The sequence below is a fragment of the Podarcis filfolensis genome (genome assembly GCF_964270895.1).
Source record: "Podarcis filfolensis genome assembly, chromosome: 8".
NCBI classification, from domain to species: domain Eukaryota; kingdom Metazoa; phylum Chordata; class Lepidosauria; order Squamata; family Lacertidae; genus Podarcis; species Podarcis filfolensis.
The window spans coordinates 33,657,955-33,680,084 of NC_139611.1; the positions used below are offsets into that span (position 1 = coordinate 33,657,955).

At 43.1% G+C, this 22,130-nt stretch overlaps 1 protein-coding gene across 3 annotated transcripts in view; it reads right to left on the reverse strand.

Moving 5' to 3' along the window:
• Positions 1-22,130, reverse strand: part of ZNF423 (zinc finger protein 423) — a 320,155-nt gene that overhangs the window by 192,014 nt on the left and 106,011 nt on the right. For all 3 annotated transcript variants that reach the window (XM_083625988.1, XM_083625987.1, XM_083625989.1), the window contains exon 3: positions 18,568-18,768. In XM_083625988.1, coding sequence (XP_083482114.1) covers positions 18,568-18,768 — 201 coding nt within the window. The remainder of the gene's footprint in view (positions 1-18,567; positions 18,769-22,130) is intronic.

The window sequence follows — 22,130 nt, forward strand, 5'->3', positions numbered from 1 at the left end:
TAAATTAGATTTAAGGCTGAATTATATGTCAAACCAAATTAAGATTATTAATTAAGATGAGTTAAATGATAATTTGTTTGAAATTAATTTAATAATGATGTAAGTGTATGCGGGTGGTGTGGGGGAGTCCCATGTAACAATTGAGAGATGTTAAATGGACAATGATAAGTGCTTATCTAATATATGCTTTATTTGAAAACTTTAATAAATATATTATAAAAAAAAAAAAGAAACCACAGCAATCTTAAAAATGTAAAAGATTAGCATTTTTCTTCTCTTTTACATACAAGTGCTTCAATTCATCTACCCATCAATGGGTTCTGGAAGCCGCATAGACAACAGACGGGAAGCCACATGTAGCATAAATAAACGTAAATGGGCAAAGAGGCTAATCACAGAGCTCCTTGACCTCCCTGCTTTCCTTTTTAACTCATGCGTGCCATTCTCCTTAGCCAGGCAGCAAACAAAACGGTATTTCAAGGGACGAATTTAGAATGCAGCAGACTTCAGAAGCCAAGTCCTCCAGTCGTCAAAAGCAGCAAACAGCGTCAAACGGGAGGATAAAACTTCTCATGTTCAACCTTTATGCAAACAACTATTGGGCAGAACACACACAGAGTTTCAGCAGCAAAATGCTGTCAAGGCAATGATCCACACACCTTACAAATGCACTAACTTTACTGTAGTACAAGAGATGGCTTGCAAATTCCGCAAACCATCCCACAACGAGAAGCAACAGCAAAACAAATAAGAGAAATAGTAGTAGAAATTAATCTACTAGATCAGTTCACCTAGGACTGTCTTTGTAAAAAGGAAACAAGAGTTTACTTGCTCAAGTAACACACTTACACTTACGCAGTGAGAAGAGGGGAATTAACAAACATTCCAGCTTTTTGCAATAATCCTAAACAAATTTACTAGAGAGTCAGCACCACTAAACATGCTATAAAAGTGACTTGAGGTGTGCAGTGAAATGGATTGACAAAATGCATAGTACAAAATTGCCCGGCACTCAAAAACAATAAAATCTCCAAGTGTATAAAATAAGCTCCACATGTTACACAACAAACATTACTTGCACCCTTTCCACCAATGTTACATGGCAACTGCTTCTCAGTGCACGCATTAGCCTTGCTTATGGAACTCCCTTCCAAGTGATGTACAACTGGCTCCAATTGTGAAGTCAAAAAAATAAAAGGCTTTGAAGACCCACCTATTCCAGTTGGCTTTTAATTAACAGGATTTTATTACTTGTCCCTGTAACAAGTTCATGAATATTTTCTTCTGTATCTTTCCCATGTGTGGCAACTCATTCCAAGAGCTCAGCCAATCATCTGTCAGTTAATGACATGGATAGGCACACACACACCCTGAAATCATCACGGCTACAGTTGTCAAAGGAGCTGAAAGATGTGAAGCACAATTTCATCAAATACTGTACATTCAGACCCAAAGACTTTTCCTCTTCTCCCACACCAACTTGCTCAACTTCAACCCATCAAGTCTGCAAAATGAAACAGGGGCAGGGAGGTATTTTATGTGCCCTAGTAATAAAGGGATGGCGTTTGTGGAGTTGTAAGCCTTGGTTAGAAACTTCTAGGAAAAGTTCTCCGCATACAGCATACAAAAAGCCTGCTTTGCCTCCTTTTGCATTTACAATGGGTCTTGTTGAAAGGACCTAAGTTTCAGTGCTGCTGAGCCATTTGATAATGGAAAATGTGGTGTCTTGTTCTCTGCATTGTGATAGTTATGACAGAGGTGCAATTAGCGGCTCACTGGGGTAAATAGCAAGGGTCCCCAGGGAAGGAGGCGAGAGCCAGCAGCTCCTCCCACATCCCAGCTGTACCAATACATTTTCCCCCTTGACTGGAAAGAATGTCCTGGCGCTTAGGAGCAGGAAAGGTAGCCGCAATAATCTCTATAAAGAGAGTGGGCCTTTGGTTTGGGACATGCATCCAAAGGCCAGTGGGCCTTTGGTTTGGGACATGCATCCTAAAGCTGCTCTGAAAGTAAATTAATGAATAGGCTGGTAAATCCCAAACAGTGTGCTGTGTGAGACCAGAACCCTAAAAGCATCCACTGGCAGCAGAGGCTGCCACCATGTCTCTATGTGAGTAGCAGACTTGGCCTGCAGTGGAGGGAGGGAGGCAAGACTACGGTGCCTTTCCATTGGGAGGAACTAACAAGTCCATCCCATATTTCAGAGATAGGTAGCCACCTGCTCCATCAGATGGACTTGTTAGTTCCTTCCAATGGACTTCACTGGGTAAGTGACACTTTGGGGCTTTGCCTTCTTCCATTCAGCAGAAATGCCCTGATCAAGGACTCGTGCAGAGATACAGCAATGTGGCCTCCACTGTGGGCATGTCATTCCACCTCATTGTCTAAAGATAAATGTAGGTAGTTGCCTTGTGTCTAGTCAGACCCATAGTGCATCTAGCTCATTACTTGACTGCACTGATTGGCAGGGGCTCTCCAGAACTTCAGATGGTGGTCCCTTTTCCAGTCCCTCTTGGCGATGCCAGGGATTGAACCTGTGATCTTTTGCATGCAAAGGAAGCTTTTACCACTGAGCACTGGGTCCTTTCATAAAACCTTCTGGGTGTAAAAAGGTTACGCCTAAGAATTTTAGCTCAGGCAAAAAGGGTGCTTCAGAGCCAAGTTACACATTACATGAAGATCTGGGATTGGCTCTCTCAACAGGTATGTGTGCACTTTAATGAGAATTCAAAACCAGAGGCACAAAGAGAGGGGTGTTTAACATTTTTCCTCCCTCAACACATCATTTTCCTGATCTGAAACTTCCCCCCGCCCCAAACCATTTTCAGTCCCAACAAAGAATACTGAAGCCTTTTTTTGTATCCTACGTGTATAACAGCACCACAGGGGAGCACTTCAGTCAGGAAAATGGTATTGGGGAGAAGGTTAAACACACACCCAGACACACCAGTTCCGCTTCACCAATTAAATTCAGATTCCCTGTGGATACACAAAAAGTAAAAACAATATCAGGGGAACCCAATCATAGATCTCCAGCCTAACGTACAGTTTGTCCTTCATCCTTCCACTTCCAAGGTTTAGGCTCTGTGTGCCATTGCAGATGGAGCCAAATCCGCACCACTCATGCTGGTATCAGCAGACCTCAGGGACCCCAAGGTTTGCAAAAGTACAAATAATCTTTCTCAGAGGTGGGGGCAAAAATCCTGAGAGGTGTGTGGAGTAACTTTCAGTCATTTTCTGTTTTGCTTTTGGTTGTAAAAAATAAGTTGTAAAATTAGTTGGTTTTACTTTAGGGTCAAAAGTTCACAGGGAGGCTATTCAGGAGAGTCAAAAGTATAGAGGATGTTTTGAGCAGGGGATGTCAAAGGTTCAGCCTAGGAAGCTGGAAATTAAGAAGAAACACAAACTTAACCAGGAGTCTACCCACTTTCTTACTGGTTAAAAGGTTGCAAAGCTACCTTACATCAAGTCAGACTATTGGTCCATCTAACTCAGAATTGTCTACAATAGCTGGCAACAACTCTCCAAAATTTCAGACAGGGGTGACTTCCAGCCCCAGCTGGAGATGCTGGGGACTAAATCGGAATGTTGCACATACAAAGTCGATGCTCCACCACTGAGCTGCATCCTTCCTCAAATTGTACAGAAGCCGAGTTGGAAAAAAGCAATTAGTTGCAAGAAACAGAAGTTTTAAGAAGCAAAAAGCTGCTAGCAAGGGAAAAGGGCAGAAATGATTTAAGAAAGCTGGACGACTAAAAAGTGTTAGGAAGCATGGATGAACACTGCAGCAGAAAGTGGCATGGAGAAGACCACAAAGGAACACAGAAGCTGAACTGAGGGCTACAAAGATATTAGTAACAAGCTTGGTTAGGCAAACAGTCTAGCATAGGTATAGCTGGATGTGTCTGAGTAGTTACCCATAAGAACAATAAAAAATTGTGATAAATGTAACTGTAAAATTAGCTTTTCCCCCCTAAAAATAACTTTCACAAAAGCAGAAACCTATTGCCTTACTGAATGCTTATTAAAATGTACAGTTTATTTGGGGGGGAGGGGAGAATGGCCTGCAGCCTTGTTATTCACCCCACACTTAAGATGCCATACCACTCTACCCAGTATAGGGAGGAGGTTGAAGTGCTGATTAGCAGAGCTAGCCAGAGAAAACGAAAAAGATAACCAGTTGGTGGCAACTGTGCGATTAACAAAAGGAGGAGTTGATTTGGCAGGTTTGCTTACCTCCCTGTGCCCCCATGGTGTAGACTACAGCCCAGTGCCATCACAAAGGGAAACTTCAACAACCCAATAAGGACTGCTCGATGCTTTGCTGCTATAGAAGGTGAACAGAAAACTGGGTAAAAGAATAAAATGAAATAATGTGGAGGAGGGCATATCATCTGAGGAGGAAATCTCCAGATTGCAACATTTTGTTGTAGGTTCTACATGTCCTGTCACACATCTGGAACGGGAAGAGGGCAGTCAAATTGCCAAATGAGGGCAGTCAGGGGCTATTGTATGATTTATGTGCCATTATAATATTGCAACAATTTAAAAAAACTATAGTCAATAAAACTCAATGAAGATAAAGGCCTTATAGTGAGCATAGGCCCAGAAGAAGTGCACAGAAAAATTGCCAAGATCTGCTTGTGTGGAATTTATGAAATGAAACCTGGATGGGAAAACGGTTTAAGCCAGAACTGGAAAAGAAATCTAGACAGCTGTTTTAGTCATCACGGTCAAGGAGTTTGGAAATAAGAAGGGGGGGGACCAAGGGAGACGGGAATTACGGGATTTGTAATTGGAGTGAGAACAAGATTCGTGGAAGCAGTGCTTTTTAAAGAAATATTGCAACATGCTCACATTATAGAGTTAGAGGAGAGGTTGTGGAGCTGTGGAGCTGGTAATTATGAGAGGTTAAAATAAGACTGCTTTCGGTTAATGGAGCAACCAGTTAAGCAGTGGATGAAGACAAATGAAATACTTGTGAAGACAGATGTCACTGCTACCATTCTGAAAAGTACTCAATCCTCTCTGGGGTTTAACTTGGGGTTGGGGGCATGGTTCCCAAGCTTGAAGTAGGCCAGCCGTGGACAGCACTGTCTGAGCCTCAGTGATGTTGCCAATAAAACGGCTTCATTCTTTTAATCATCAGAGCAACTGAACTCTGGGACCTTCTGGCCTGACCCTTGCTGCGCCAACCAGATAATGGCTGGAAGATGGGCTGCAACTTGCCAGTCCAGACAGGCTAGCTGGATCAGGAGCCCTGGTGGCTTAAAGAACTGCTGCCTCTTGCTTGGGTTCCTCAGGAAAAGACCCTCCACAGACCCTTCTGAAGACTCACCAGAAAGGAGGGGAAATTTCTGCACAAAGGCAACAAGGAGAAAAGTTTCAGGCTAGCCTTCTCTCAAATATGTAGTATCTATATATTGAAGGGGGGGTTGGCAGAGGGATATTCAAGCATGAAAGCTTCCGCCTCCAGCCTCAAATGGTGCATTCCAGGATGAGCACTGCTGGATGATCTGCCCCTTTCCTATACAGTAGCAGGCTGCAGTCAGCTATGCAGAAGATAGAAAGCCTGCATTGGTCCCTCTCCTGTCTCAGTCAGATGTGGGGACCGGCAAAGACCAGTGTGTGCTAAAAACCTCCCAACCCCCTGCACATCTGGGCCATACAGTCTTAACACCGAGACAGCATTCCCCATTCTGGAAAAATTCTTGCCATCTGGACATGCCCCGGGTTATTCAGACTTAGGGGACATCTGAAGAAATGCGATTGGTAGCCGCCCCGGAACTGGCTATGTGGAGAAGACCAAGCTGTGCTGGCACACTTCCCCCAAGCCAGCTGGCACCAGAGGGAGGCTGCATTCTGGCTTCCCCAAGCCTGAAGCTCAGTGAGAGACACATGCCAGCTGTGTTTGCAAACAAGCCAAGTTTAATGAGGCTCCAACAAGAGCATTCAAATGTATACTACAAAAATTTCCATGTTTTCCTGCTTTTCCTAGCCAGAAATTCAGAGGAAGGCATGAACGCTTCCTGACACATTTTTAATATACCAGTATACATTTTGTTTTGTTTTGTTTTAAGGCTGCACATAATAGGAGAATGATACTTGTGTCTGTGTACAGGAAACTCAACCACTTTTGCGTAATTGCAGGAGAGTCGCTGAGTTTACATGATCAGTAGCCAAGCGGCAGCTACTTTTTTAAAAAAAGGAAAAAGCCTACTGCATCAGACCAAAGCATTTCATCTAGCCCACCATTCACTCACCAAAAGCAGCCAACTCGATACCTTTGGAAAGTTCACCAGCAAAGCATGAAGGCAACAGCCTTGCAAACACCTGACATTCAGAGGTCTGCTGCCTTTGTGAACATGGAAGTCTGTGTCAGTCTTTTTTATTATACTCATTATCCTGCTTCTCAGTCAAAATCAACAGCACTCAGATTTCAGATCAAGGGATGTAATAGTACTACTCTATTCTGCCTTGGTCAGACCCCACCTAGAGTACTGTGCCCAGTTGTGACCACAGTTTAACAAGGACACTGACAAGCTAGAGCATGTGCAGAGGAGGGCAACCAAGATGATGAAGCATCTGGAAACCAAGGAATGACTGAGGAAGCTGGGTATGTTCAGCTTGGAGGACACTGAGAGGTGACAGGATAGCTATCTTCAAATATCTAAAGGGCTGTCACATAGGAAAAGGAGCAAGCTTGAAAGAACAATGGGTATACAAACTAACTGAATACGCAGAGCTTGCCAGTATGACACCCAAAATAAGAAACCGAGATGACAAATTGACGAGGAGTGAGTGGGAGTACTTAGGGGAATATTTACAAAAACAAGACCTTAAATATAAATTCCAGGTAGGGGGTACTCTGTGACCAACAGTCGACAATATGAAAGATAAGAGAGTGCGGAAAATGGGGTGAAGGATCGAATGTATATGCAGCTAAACAAGATGTATAAAGAACTGTCATGAAACACTGGGTGGGAAGTCGAATAGATTTATTGTATATAAAGAAGAGGTGACTGTAAAACTGGGGGAAAAAACCTCAAAAATAAAAAGGAAATGGAGCAAGATTGTTTTCTGCTGCTCCAGAGGGCAGGATCCAAACCAATGGATTCAAATTGCAAGAAAGAAGATTCTGACTAAATATTAGGAAGAACTTTCTGGTGGCAAAAGCTGTTCAAAAGTGGACCGGACTTCCACTGGAGGGGGCAAACTCTCCTTCATTTGAGGTTTTAAAACAAGGGGATTCTTTAGCTGTGGTTCCTGAATTGCAGGGTTTTGGACTAGATGGCCCTTGGTGGACCTTCCAACTCTACAGTTATTCTATGACCCAAAGTGGCTTTCAGTTAAAATCCATCACAAGTTCAGAATAAAGCAGGTGCAAGGTCAGAAAGGACCCAAGGCTTGGGTCTCCACCCACCCAGTGGATTTACTGTCAGTGTGGTAGGTGACTGCAAGTCATCTACCACACTGACATTTCCACAATGCCCCAATGTAGCATCATTATGGACAATGGTGAAAGCTAGAAAATACTGACTTCCTAACTTCCTGCAATTGCCACTTAGTAATTTCAGGCTAAACGTCCTAGGTCAACAAGGTGGCCCAACTCAAGAGACAACTCTGGGGTGCTAGGCCCTTAGCAGATATCCAAGGATGCCATATTTTGAGGGGGTTGGACTAGATGACCCTTTGAGTCCCTTCCAACTCTACAAATCTGTGATTCTAATATGACATTGACTTACATCCTAGAATAAAGGTACAGCTGCCAAGCATACATGAAGTGGATGCTCAGTATCTCTCTGGTATTTGCCGACTCCGGAAAACTTCTTGGGCACTTAGCGACAAAGATGCACGAATGCCCTTGATACACACACACACACACACACACACACACACACACACACACACACCACCGGCTTTTCAGGAGTCCATTAGGCGACGGAACTTCTGTCCTCTCAATAATGGAGGGGAAACAAAATAATCAGAACGTATTTCGTTTTCAGATCGACTGAGAGCGCCAAGACCAAAGTGCTTAATCATCAAGCATAACGGCACTGTTCCTGGAATTCCGTTAACTCTCTACTATTGAATCCCATTATTTCTCTTCAGCTATTCATCAGGAGATTTTAAACCAGAGAAAGGTCTTGGCCTAGCAAGCTCTCCATGCAGTTCAAAAACAAACAAACATCTTCTGGAGGCCCACACCACTGGTCTGGTTTGAGCCTGCACATGCTGACACTTGATTGTGGCACGCTTGAGGGATATGCACACAATCCCACCCCACAATGTGTATACATGGAGAGAGCAGGATCACTCCTGCTGGCCTATTCCTCAACATATCCAGTGTTTGGCAATAGCGTAAAAGGGACCTACATGCATTGCTCAGTCTCTTACTCCTCCCTCAGTACATTCACTGAGCATGTGAAGCACACACGCACACACACACACCCCAGTGCCTGGCACCTGGCTGCCATATCTCTGGGATCAGATTCCCCTTCTCCAGGAGATGAGATTGAGGAGTCAGAAGCAGAACTGCACACAGGGACAGCCCCAGAGGCAAGTCCACCAGATGAGTCTGTAGTATCAGTCCGTCAAGCATTAAAGGCTTCCCTAAACAGGGCTGCCTTCAGATGTCTTCTAAAAGTCTGGTAGTTGTTGTTCTCTTTGACATCTGGTGGGAGGGTGTTCCACAGGGCGCCTTTCAGCTGGGTAGCTCAGTTGGTAGAGCATGAGACTCTGGGGTCGTGGGTTCAAGCTCCACATTTGGCAAAAGATTCCTGCATTACATGGGGTTGGACTAGATGATCCTTGTGGTCCCTTCCAACTCTACAATTCTATTTTTAGGACACAGTTTATTTTTGTAAGTTGTTTTAAATGGCTTTTAATATTGTGTTTTAATGTTCTAACCTCATCCTGGGACCTTAGGGTAAAGGACAGGTAACAACAACAACAACAACAACAACATGCAGGGAGAGTTTTATCCCATGTTGCCCTTTCACACATTCTTTCAACGTGTGTGGAGGGCAGGGAGATCATCTGAACTTTCCTTCAGTTTTGGCTTAATGTAAGGCAGGATTCTCCTCAAACTTTGGGATAGTGTTACTAGGTTACTAAGCTGTAAAATTTAATGCACTCTGCAAAGATCACTGTAAAAGAGGGAAATGAATGCATTGCTGCAAAAGGGGGGGATTCTTTTTTTTAAAAAAAGAAAAGAGCAAAAACCTTAGCCAGGTTAAGGGGGAGGGACTTGATTCTGTCAAATAAAACAGCACTCTCTCCCAGCCAAAGAAAAATAAAGCAGAACCAGCAGGTCATTACAGCTACAGCTGTATAAACTAAGGCTGCAATCCACCGGGAACTTCATCCTGAGAGTCGCGCAGGAACACAGATCTGCTTCAGTGCGCCTTGCGCAAGGCAAGATCCCAGTGGTACAGGACAAACAAAGGAAGTATTGCTCCGCACAACGTATAACCAACTTCTGGGATTCAGGAACAAAAGGTGCAGTGATGACCAGTGACTTTAGCTAGCTCTAAACTAAATAGAAATGCCATAGATGCTAGGGCTATCGATGGCAGCGTGTGGAACCAGACTGCGAAGACTCTGGGTTCAAATCCTCTCTCGGCTTGCAATCCTAGCCCTACCTAACTGGGAGTAAGTCCAACTGAATACAACAGGACTTACTTCTGAGTAGGCATGGTTAGGACTGCACTCTCAGCCAGGAAGCTCACTGGATGACAATTTCTGTGCCTGACCTACCCCATAGGTTGCTGTGATGAACAAAAAAAGGAGGGGAGATGGGCAGTAGATTACATACAGCCCACCCCCAAACTCATCAGAGGAAGGGCAAAATAAGCATGCAATTAAGTATAGACGCAGGAAATGGCTTCACACCAAGTCAATACATTGGTCTATCTAGCTCAAAGTGTTAGAAACTCAGATATATAACCTAGGCTCCAAATGGCTCCTTAAACCAAAGTTAGTCACCAAAACAGAATGTCTAGTTGCCATTTTGGGGCAAGACAGCTCTAAAGTCTTATTTTGCAATGATGGACTGACTGTGATTGATAGCTGCACATTTGGCTAGTTCAGATGACAACCTTGAACTAGGTTAAGAGTTTTAAGAACCTAAAGAAGAAAAGTCACTTGAACCAGGGACAGTCCACATATATATTGGCCTATTCTGAACTCTTTTTCTTAATGCTGACTGCTCCTGTTCAGGCAGCACGGAAAAAGCATTTTGGTTCCTGAAATTCATTCCAATTATGCAGATAAAATATAACTGATAGAATTCTACAGGATGGGGAATTAGAGTGTGAAAACAGTCAATATCCAAAGATCCCCAGGCATGCACTTCCAGATGGTGGAGATCCAGGCACCCAGACATCTTTCATTGGTCACAAGTGGTCAATAGCCAGGTGCAAAATACGCTAATTTCAAACACTGCTAGCCCAGTAATGTCTGCACTGATTGGCAGCAGATCCCCAGGGTTCCAGGCTCTCCCAGCCCTACCTGGAGATGCTAGGGGTTCAACCTGAAACTTTCTGTACCCAAAGCAGATGCTGTATCAGTGAGCCAATGGCCTTTCCCTCTGAACAAAACATTCAAAAGCTGTTAGTAGTGGCCTCCCTACTTTCTGATTGTCGAATGCTGCTAAATTGCACCACTTAATATATTTATAGGCCTCTATATAGACCAACAGCTGTATTAACATTATGTATGTACTGTAGCAAGACAACTGCCACTCTTTTAATCTGCGTATACAGGAACCTTTAAAATTTCACATATATGTGCACATATATTCCATGCTGAAAACGAACCCTGGTGATCAGGCAACGAGGCATTTTATGATTAACTACCGAAATAATCTTTTAGTTATAATCAAATCTACCATGCAGCAGTTTAGAAGCACCAGCCGCCTCCACACTGGCGATTTCCACAATGAGCTCAGCTGCTGCTTGAAACAGACAACCTGTAAAGTTCTCAACAACAGAAGAGGACCTCATGAAATGCTCAGGGACCCCAGTTGTAACCTCATATCGTCCAGTTCATTGATGTGCTAATGTGCTCCATCCTCAAGCTGAGAAACCAGAGAGGCAGAAATTTACAAGCCGCCACCCTTCCCCAGTGGGTGGGAAAATAGGTGTGGATAGAAGAAGCAAAAGAAATCTGATCTGGAATTGAGGGAACACTATCTTCTTCCTATCATTTAATAAATAAAACAGGCTAAAAGCCTGTCCCAGTCTTCCACTCTGGGAGGTGGGGGAAAGCACCTTGCACACATTTTGCTAAGCCAAAGCTTTGTTATAGACAACAAAATACAAGTCAGCATCAAACAGGGCATATAAAACTAGTGACATACAGCAATGGCAACAACAGCAAGTGCAAAGAAATTGCGTTGATTTTGAATGTGAAATATAACAAACTTAAATTTTATAGTCTGTCTGAACTACTGCTCAAACTTGTTTATTTTAAAGAGGGTGGAGCTTCAAATTGGTGCTAATGCACCAGTTCTGATTAGCCTGAAGTACAGTTGCCCATTATGTCTAATACAGCAACCTGCATTATAGTCAGTAATCAGAACTACCGGAAAGATTTTATCTCCCTTTGCGAACCTGCCCTGCTCCTTGGGTAAGAACCTTTCTCTTGGTGCCACAATTGGAGCTGATGCAAGAGAGAGCCTTTTCTGTGGCTGCTCCGATATACTGTGGAATTCACTCCCAAGAGAGATCAGATTGGCTCCCTCTTTGTTATCCTTCTGCCAACAGGCTAAGATCTTCCTGTTCAAAGAGGGCTTTGAATACTAAGGAGCAGCTGATGCTGATCGCTGGGGTGCTGTTTGGGGGGGACTGTATCTTAATTACTGGTTCTAAACATGTTGTTTTCATGTATTTTAATTATTGTTTTTAACTAGTTTATTTTCATTACTTTGCATTTTATAATGTTTTTAAATGTTGGAAACTACCATGAATCCCAACTTGAGGAAAAGGTGGAAATAAAAACATTAAGTAAATAAATAAATCTTAAACCACAATTTGGGCATTGGCCATGGTCCAGTCATGGTCAGATGACAAAACACACACGGGCTTCCTACATCCACACACAACCTCTGTACCTTGGTGTACCATAGCTTCCCTTTACCTCCCAAACCTAGAAACTATGGTTAATAGCTTACAAACAAGCCAGAATATGAAGCCACATAGAAGTCATTAACTATACATTCCTGGTCCAGGCACAACTGGAAGCTAGGGTTAACCGCACCTTCCTGGCTCAATTCCCTATTCATACACAAAGAGAGGGGCGAAGGGGTTACATGATGCTGGTGTATATCTCAGCTTGAGAAGATGTTAGTAAGTCCAAATTAAGTCACTATTTGATCTCACAAGAAAGGTGGTCAATGAGTAAACTCCGCCTACCCTTTCATAATAAGGAGGGGGTTCCTATATGAGGACTTCAACCCCCTTTTAATGATCAAGAGTATGAAATAGGGGGCAGTAGTTTTCCTGGACTAAGCAGCACAAAGAACAAGTATACACAAATAACTTGTATATTTAAATAAACTATCTAAAGCAACGAAGTTGCCTTCCAACTATCTTTTGCATGGATACAATTACAAGCTGAGATTGCAGAAAGGGAGACAAAATATCTAGTAAAAGGAGTGGGGTGGTTTTGGAAAAACTGGAGATTTTGATAGTACAGTGGTACCTCTGGTTACTAACTTAATTCGTTCTGGAGGTCCGTTCTTAACCCGAAACCGTTCTTAACCTGAGGCGCGCTTTCGCTAATGGGGCCTCCCGCTGACGCCATGTGATTTCCATTCTCATCCTGGGGCAAAGTTCTCAACCCGAGGTACTACTTCCGGGTTAGTGGAGTTTGTAACTAGAAGCGTTTGTAACCCGAAGTACCACTGTAAATGCCCAGGCGTTTTTCTTTGGGGTAGGTATTTTCGTTTGGGGTAGAAACTGCTACAGCTACTCTCACAGTGGTATATAACCTAAGCCTATGGCATATGTTTAATTTTGCCCAGGCTTTCCCTGACCCATAAGATTCAACCCTATTTTATGTGTTTGAATCTTCCGCTTTTCCATTTTTTTTCTATGGGTTTTTAACTTTGCTGTTTTGTTTTAGGCTGAGCTTTTGTTCTTGATTTTTTCCTTGTAGGAGATTTTTGAAACATTAAGCTTTAAAAAACATAAATTTTATTTTATTTTTAAGATCCAGGGAGTTGACCCAGAAGAGGGTGCCAGTGATTTATGGGGATTGGCGGCGCCGGGGGAAGAAGAAGAATGGTCAGAGGCATCAGAAATGGAGATGGGTGCAAGGGACGTGTCGGAAGGAGAGACTGTTCAAGTGAGGGACAGGTCAGTCAAATCCCCACTATCTCCCGCCCTGTTGTCTCCTAGAACCAGGAAGGGCTTGGAGAGGAAAGAGCAGTGCTGACTTCCATTTAGGAGAAGCCTCAGGTTGTGCACACACACCCTATCAGATGAGGGTACATAAGTGGGAGAAAGGCGAGGTCCCACTGTTGTTGTAACTGCTCAGCAAGGCACAGACCTGGGGACAACTGCCTAGAAGCGTGTGTGTGTGTGTATCCAGAGCACCTTGGGCATTGTTGAAAGTGTGTGCTTTTGTCAATAAATAATGAACCATCACACATGTGCCTTCCTTGGCTGAGTGTGCCCAGGACACACAATACAAGCATTACACAATATTATAATGCTAACCTGGAGGAGGGACGCGGGTGGCACTGTGAGTTAAACCACGGAGCCTAGGGCTTGCTGATCAGAAGGTCGGCGATTCGAATCCCCGTGACGGGGTGAGTTTCCGTTGCTTGGTCCCTGCTCCTGCCAACCTAGCAGTTTGAAAGCACGACAAAGTACAAGTAGATAAATAGGTACTGCTCCAGCGGGAAGGTAAACGGCGTTTCTGTGCGTTGCTCTGGTTCACCAGAAGCAGCTTAGTCATGCTGGCCACATGACCCGGAAGCTGTACGCCGGCTCCCTCGGCCAATAAAGCGAGATGAGCGCCGCAACCCAGAGTCGGTCACGACTGGACCTAATGGTCAGGGGTCCCTTTTTTGTTTAGTCGTTTAGTCGTGTCCGACTCTTCGTGACCCCATGGACCAGAACCTGGAGGAAGTGCAGAGGAAGCGATTGCATTTGAGCTAAACAATTAATTCTCCCTTCCTGATCCCCTATTTAAGCTATGAATGTGCAGCAAATGAACAACATAAATATGTACGGCCATGTGGGCTAGTAAAACTTCTTATGGGCTAATCACGTTTATGAACTTAATTGCTTGGGTGCTACCTCCAGCACAACCTCTATGTACCACAATCACGTATTAACATTATGCATCATAAGGCTAAGAGTTTCACAGTAAGACCTGAAAAAACTAGATTGGTTGTGTGGGCCCCATTTCTGAACAGAACCAGTTTAAGATGGAGAGAGATGTCAAAGTTCCCAACAGAGGTTTAGCCCTGAATGAAGGAGAGTTACAAGGAGCTCAAAAGGGTTAGGCTAAAATGGCTGCGAACTTCATGCCAGGGCAAAGCAACTGATTTCAACACATATTTTAACGTTCTTGCACTATAATGAATTTCTAAGGGATTCCACTGAAATAGATGGTGTATCCTATTCTTTGGGAGCTATTGCCTATGTTCCTGCACAGCTCCCAAGCTGCAGGGTCTTCTAAACTTCCGCATCCCTGAGGAAGTCATTAGTTATATTATATCAGCTGCAAATGCAACATTATCAGCCCAAATAAATACCAGTATTGATCTGAAGCCATGCAAGACGCTTAACAGCATCAAATAGAGATATGGAAAGCTAACTCAAATACTACGCATTATAAACTCAACTCTGTCAGACAAGAACCTGCAAATAAGACAGATAGTGTCAGAAATTCAGATATATGACTTTTATTCAAATTTCTTGATCTTCCAGTACCAAAGCTCTTGCTCCCTTTTTGTTGTGAACACTTGGAACTGGTTCACACGTTGGCTTGAAATGCTCATGCTGTGGTGGGGAAAGGATGGGCATGTGCCCTTCTCCACATAAGGAGCATGAAACATGAGTGCACAGTGGGCCATAACCATTCACGCCAAAGTTACGCAATTGAGCATCTCCTCTTTTTTTTTGGGGGGGGGGTATGAGCCCCTGTGGCCCAACACATGGAGCCACTTGTATAACGTGTTACCACTTTTATCACATGTTATCTTGTTGCCTCTGGGGTCGATTTGTATTTCAGTATCCTGCTTTATCACAAACTTGATTCTTCAAATCAGCTTACAAGCCACAAAAATGTAGAGTAATAGATATCAACCACAAGACATACACCAGTGATGAGAAGACTGGAAACTAAAGACAAAAACATAGCCGCAAATGAAACAGATCAACACAGTGTCAAATACTCTAACTTTGTAAGGGTATGCCTGGGCAAATAAAATTCAAATGCCTAGGCAAATAAAATTGGATTGACCAAGAACCTAACAATGGTTGTAGCTGGTAAAATGTTACCTATGGGGGGCACTTGAAAGGCAGAGCACCATCATGGACAAGATCTGTTACATAGGAAGATAGGGAACTGCCTTATTAAAATAAGACTGTCATTCTAGCCCAGTACTGACTGGCAGCAGCTCTCTAGGGTTTCTGAAAGTGGTTTTTCCAATCACTTGCTATCTGAACCTTACAAATGGTGATGTAGAGATCGAACCTTAGACCTTCAGTGTGCAAAACAGATGAGCCACATCTGAGCCATAGAACTTTCCCCCTTCTCTGGGCGCTCTCTTCTAACCTCAGGAGGAGGAGGAGCTCAGAGAAGGGCTTCCCAAATGATCCCTAAGAACAGGCAGGTTCATTTTGTGTGAAGCAGCCAAGATCAAGTGCTACCTTTGGTTAGAGAGAAGATTTTGTATCTGTGCACTATTTTTCGATTTCAGATACTCTGCTGCTGATTTTCTCCTCCCTTATTTTTAATGCTGTTTTAATGGATTTTGTTTAAATACATATTTTTCTATTTATAGAAATCTCTGCCATTATTGCGGAGGAACTGATATTATTACAAGAGTGGGGAGTTGTAGTTCTTGGGTTTTGTTGCCTTTGATTATGTTACAAAGCTGTAAAATGAGTGTGTGTGTGTGTGTGTGTGTGTGTGTGTTTGTAAAGGTGGGTGGGTCCATCTTCCCATCTTAAAATTACCACTAATTAAGACACACAACTTGTCAACCCATTTTCCAATCCATGTGCAAGAAGTTAAGACTGTACCTGGGTTTGAGAGTTGCCATTTTTTTTTTTTTATGTAGAGCTTGCTCTACCCAGACATAACACATGCATAGGCAAGTGAGGCAGAGTGCTAAAACATTTATGTGTTCTTTTCCTTAATGTGTACAAAGTATTCCTGCAGCAGCTGGTGCACCTCTGCTTGCATCTCCAGAAGGCAAGATGCTTCCCAGCACTATGAACCCAACCATCACCTAATCAAGGGTGAGTGAGCCAGCAGTTACACGCCTCCCGTCATGAACAAGGACTACTTTACAGCTCCCGAAAGAAACTGCCTATTGTCAAACACATTTACAAAACGGAGAGGGCCATGTTGGAATAAACAGACACACAGGCACAGCATACATACACAGAGAGAGAGAGAGAAAAGGCGGCCAGATTCTGTAGGTGGAGGGGAGGAATACTATCAGGCTTTACACAGCATATTCGCTTCAAAAACGTCTATTTGGCACCTCCTTTTACAAATACTTACCCTGAAATGACAATCCTTTTGATGGATTTTCAAGCTTATTCTTTTAGCACCACCCCCTGGTGGTGGCTTGTTCCAACTAACCTTAGTGAAGATTAACCACCATTTAGGGTTTGGATGCCACACTAAACTGTGGTTAAACAAAAACAGAAGCTTCTAATCTTCTCACAGCTGAAAATCTTTTTCATAAAGTACTGTGAACCTATTCCTATCAGTGAATATGCCCTCCCTTCTTAGAAGGCCTGCTGAAATAAAAATGCTTTCCATATGCACCATAAAGTAGAGATTGTTGGAGCTGGTCTGCAGGCGTCTCTGCACTAAAGGCTCTACTTTAAACAGTTGCAGAGTGACCCTCCAGTGCATGCAGTACCACACAGATAACCCTAGTGATCAGGCAGGGATATAAAAAATAATGCAATGTCCTGGTTGATAAGTTGTATAAGTCATTGGATACTTACTAACCACAAAACCTTAAACCTGGCTAAGTTGCATCTCAGCAGACAATGTAGTTCCCTCAGCATCAGCCACAAGCCATATACTTCTGGAACAAGTATAAGGGCAGGCCTACATAGAGTGCATTGTAATAATTCAGTCCCGAGGCTAACAATGTATGGACCAGCATAGCCAAGCTATCCCTATGCAAGAACAGCTGTAGCTGACATACCAGCAGAAACAGGTAGAAAGCCACCAAGGCCACTTGGGGCCCCAAGGACAAGGAGCATCTCCAAGAGAGCACAACCAACTCCAGAGCAAGTAACTGATCTATATCCTCAACCACTCTTCCACAGGACATCCAGAATTCAGTTTACTAGCCCTCAGCCAGCAAATCACTGTGCCCTGACACTGTTACACACAAGGCACCGGAGTGCAGTCCAGAAACTCTGCACTCAGGTGATTCAGGACTGCTGGTGGCAATGGTAAGACTATGGAGCCATGTCAACATTTCCAAGTCAATTGTCTCCCCTTCTGAGAGGAAAGTAGGAAGCTACCTCATACCAAGTCAAACCATTGGTCCACCTAGCTCAACACTGGCAGCAGCTCTCCAGGATTTCAGATGGGGGCTCCACCTGGAGATGCTGGGGATTGAGTCTCGGACCTTCTGAGATGCTCTACCACTAAGCTACAACCCTTCCCAGGTATTCCAGGTTCCAACAGATTTGAAAGGGCTGATATCTGAACTACAATGAGTCCTAAGCGTCCTGGCATTCAAGGTCTCGCAAGCAGAAGTTTGCTGACAACCTCTCCACAACTTCCGTGAATCTCATTTTAAATTCCTAGATGGCAGCCCCAGAGTTTCCAGGCTCCTGGAAACTAAATGCCCAGCATGCTTTTCCATTCTTTTCTCAAGGCCTGACCACCTATTCCCAACAACGCCTTGCTTCAGAAATAATTGCACTCACTTGAGTGGCTCAAAACACTCTGGATCCATCCCCAGCGTTTTGAGCACTTAAAATAATTCCACTGAATTAACGCAGAATTGTGGGAAGGGAGTGAGGAGGTGAGGGAGTTTCACAGGCAAACTGTCTAGAAGTTTTATTGCTTATATAAAAAAAGATAAAACAACACTAAGGGTTTTTTCCCCTTTAATAATCTAATATAATTACTGTCAGAATTGCAACTGGAAAAGCAAAGTTGCTTTTTTATTTTAATTTTATTAAGAAGAAGTGAACAAAGACTACCCAAGGCACCACAATAAAATTACATTAACTGTAAAATTACATTATTAATTCTTTAATCTCACTTGAGGCCTCAAGCTGTTGCTATGTCCAATTACCCAGCTAACCACCTGTCAGAATTGTAAAGCTAGTTTAACATTACCTCCAGGACAGTTGTGTGCCCTGTGTTCGGTCAGGTCTGCCAGCGAATCGAAGTCCTGCTGACAGTTATCGCAGGTGTAAATTGACTCGTCCTCCATGTCTTCATCTTCCTCATTTCTCTCTTCCTGGCTTGTAATGCTGTTCCTCTCTTCCAAGGCCCGGCTGTCCCTCGTATCATTCTCCAGTTCCCCTCCAAGACCTCCTGCCAGCAAGAACAGACGCTGCGGTAAGTTGGGATTGCATGGAAGTTTCAAAAAACGGAACAACTCGATTATGTTAGCAAGTCATATAACGGCACTTTCATTATGATCCCTCTCACACTTTCAATTTATTGAAAATACAGTAATTACATCATCATCATTATTACTACTACTACTACTGCTACTACTCACCCCTTCACCCTTAGGTCCCAGGGCAGGTTGAAATATTAAAACACAATGTTAAAAAAGAAAAAGGTTTTGAACAGTTTACAATCAAAAAAATAAGGTGGGTCCTAAAAATATGCACTTCAAGTGTCAAAAGCCGGGGCAAAGAGGTGTGCCTTCAGCATTCACTGGGAGCTGTATTGTGAATGTGCTAAATATACCTCTGTGGGAGCTGCCACAGGGAATGCCATCTCCCAGGCCACCCCACTTCAAGCCTATGAGGGTGGAGGAACTACGAAGAGGGCCCCTTCTGCCAATCTCAGCACCTGAGACGGTCTATAGTGGAGGTGGATTACATGGATGGGGGGGTGTATCTAAATGGCCTCTAAGTAGCACACCACAATGATGTCTTTAGTAGCTATTTATTTTAATTTTTATTCCTTCCTCACTTTTGTTCTAATAGAACACATGCTTTACTTTCTTATTTCATCCCTTAACGGAAAATAATGCTGATTGTCAGTGATATTATTTCAACCATTATTATTTCTACACTACACTGAAAATTGACAAGGTTTAATTACCGCCAAATAATAAGGCTAACATGCCATTTTTCAACTCTTTAATTCCCCTCCGCCAGCCAGAAAATAATGACCACTCAAATACTAAACAGTAAAATGAAGAGAGAAATCAAAGTATATTCGAAGGCACTTTTCTGAAACAGCCAGAGCTACCTTGCTAAACAGGACAAAGAAAAGCCACACTGCTGAATACCTGCAGGCTGATTAAGATGAAAAGGAGAAATGTCCACCTAAAAGCTCTCCCCATGGTGCTGCAGCCTTATGGCGCAGCTGTGAATCTGAAATCTCCATCACTATCGCTAAAACCCTGTCTGTAGGAACATAGGAAGCTGCATTAAACTGAATCAGACCACTAGTCCATTGAGCTCAGCACTGCCTATACTGACTTGTAGCAGCTCTCCAGGGTTTAAGGTAAGGGTCCTTCCCAGCCCTACCTGGTGATGCCAAGGACTGAATCTGGTGATACCTTCTGTATGCAAATTGGTTATTCCACCATTGAGCTATGGTCCTTCCCCAAACCAAATGGATTGTCCATTTGGTTCCTCCATGCAGAAGAACCAAATGGATAATCCAATCAACTGCAGAAAGGCAATGCTGGGCACGGGCCCAGAGTACAGCCATCTATCCATGCAGCTAGAAGCATCAATCTGTAAATTCAACCTGGCTTCTGTATAGCCCAGCTTTTAAACCAACAGGTAGCCTTGGGTAAAATTTCATGTTGCACTTGGCCTAAATCATGTGGGCAGCACAGGCAGAGGAAAAACAGGAGTGGCAGAAACAGTAAGAAAAGGGGTAGCCCCATTTACCTTTGGCTCAACCCACCCCACAGTTCTGGCCCCAGACCTGTCTACCATGAGTAACATAAGAATTGCCTGCTGGATCAGGCCAATTGCATATCTAGTTCAGCATCCTGTTCTCAAAATGGCCAACCAGATGCCTGTGGGAAACCAGTGAGCAGGACCTGAGCACAAGAAACCTCCCTTTGTTTCCATCAACTGGTATTTCGAAGCATTGCTGCCTCCAACTGTAGATGCAGAGCATAGTCATCATGGCTGGTGGCCACTGATAGTCCTATCCTCCTTGAATTTGTCTAATTCTCTTTTAAAGTCATCCAGGTTGGTGGCAACAAAACATGCAGGATCTTATTTGATTGGTATCTCACCCCTGGTTTTTAGAAAAGATTGATGATTTCAAAACAAGGATGTTCAACAGTCAAACTGCTCGTATTTTTCTTAACCTTAAAAAAAAATCTGCAGATCAGGAAGGCTTTGAAAAGCAGTAGAGGACCTGGGACCAACAAAAGCCTGTCACCCTAATAATGCCATTATTCTCACCAGGCATTTGGGAGACAGCTTGGAAGAATTATTTGTTTCTAGATCAAGGGGCCCCAAATGCCTCAAAAGCCTAGAAGCTGGCTGTTCATGTACACATAGTAGACCCCACAAAACAAATCCTCAGCTCTCTAGAAAGTCAACATGGGAAACCCTTAAACTGGTGCTAATGGTTGAGAGAATTATTTCCAAGTTATAAATTAGGATTTTAGCACATTGTTTGCCATTTGTATAATCCCTTTAAGAAAACAACTCATGGATCAATGGCTCCCATCTCTGAGGCTGGAAAGACAGTTAACATTGACCAACACTGATAAACTGGAACTCAGCCAAGAAATACAATTTATTTCACACACAAAACTGCTAACCCAGTGTTGCAACTATTGGTGGGGTTCCTTTTAACTCAAGCCACTGAAAACCAAAATTTCACAAATTCACCGCACTGAGCAAGCTAGCATCAATCTACTAATAGGGGACAAAAAAAACCCCACTGTATAGTTTTCCAGGGAGTAATCACAGTGGGTGACACCCTTTGGATAGAAATGGAAATATTAAAAATCAATACATGAGCTTTCAGTGTATCATAAGATCTCTCAATGTTTAAATCAACACCACATTTTCAGATTCAGCAGTTGTTACACTATACCAGCACATTAGCCACAGAAACCTTCCATTAAAATATCTAGCTGTTGAGCTTTGTGCTGGTCACAGGATTTGGAAAGAAATTCCATTTTTCAAGTAACCACCTACATCTGAACTCGTGTTGATTCAAGCAAAGTGCCATTTTCACAGTCTTATGCTTGTTTTTTACGATCTCCTTTTTCACTTTTGTAAAAAAAATAAGACAGTAGTGGGAGAAAGAAAGCCATAGACCTAGACGGCTCTGTAGTACTATTTGTATTATAATAACAATAATAAGCCACAGTTAAGTCCGCATTTTCCTCCAAGACTGCATTCCAATTATCACTTTCCATTTTGTCATATTTACTGGGTGCACCTTTTGAACGTCTTCGCGTTCCAAATGCAAATCACGAACATTAACGCCAATTCAATCTCTTTAAAACCTGCGTGTCCTGTAGAGCTGATAGTTAATAAATCAGGATGCCAACTCACTGGTTTTATAAGGCTGAAACCTATAAAAAGAGTCCAAGTATATAAATTTAATTTAAAGAACTGCCATCCAAATCTGCCCCAGCCACTAATGGAAAACGTACGAGCAGCCGAACGTTGCCGAAGACCGGGAAAAAAGTTTGTGTGAAAATTCATCCAAGGGACCTATTTTTGTTATTC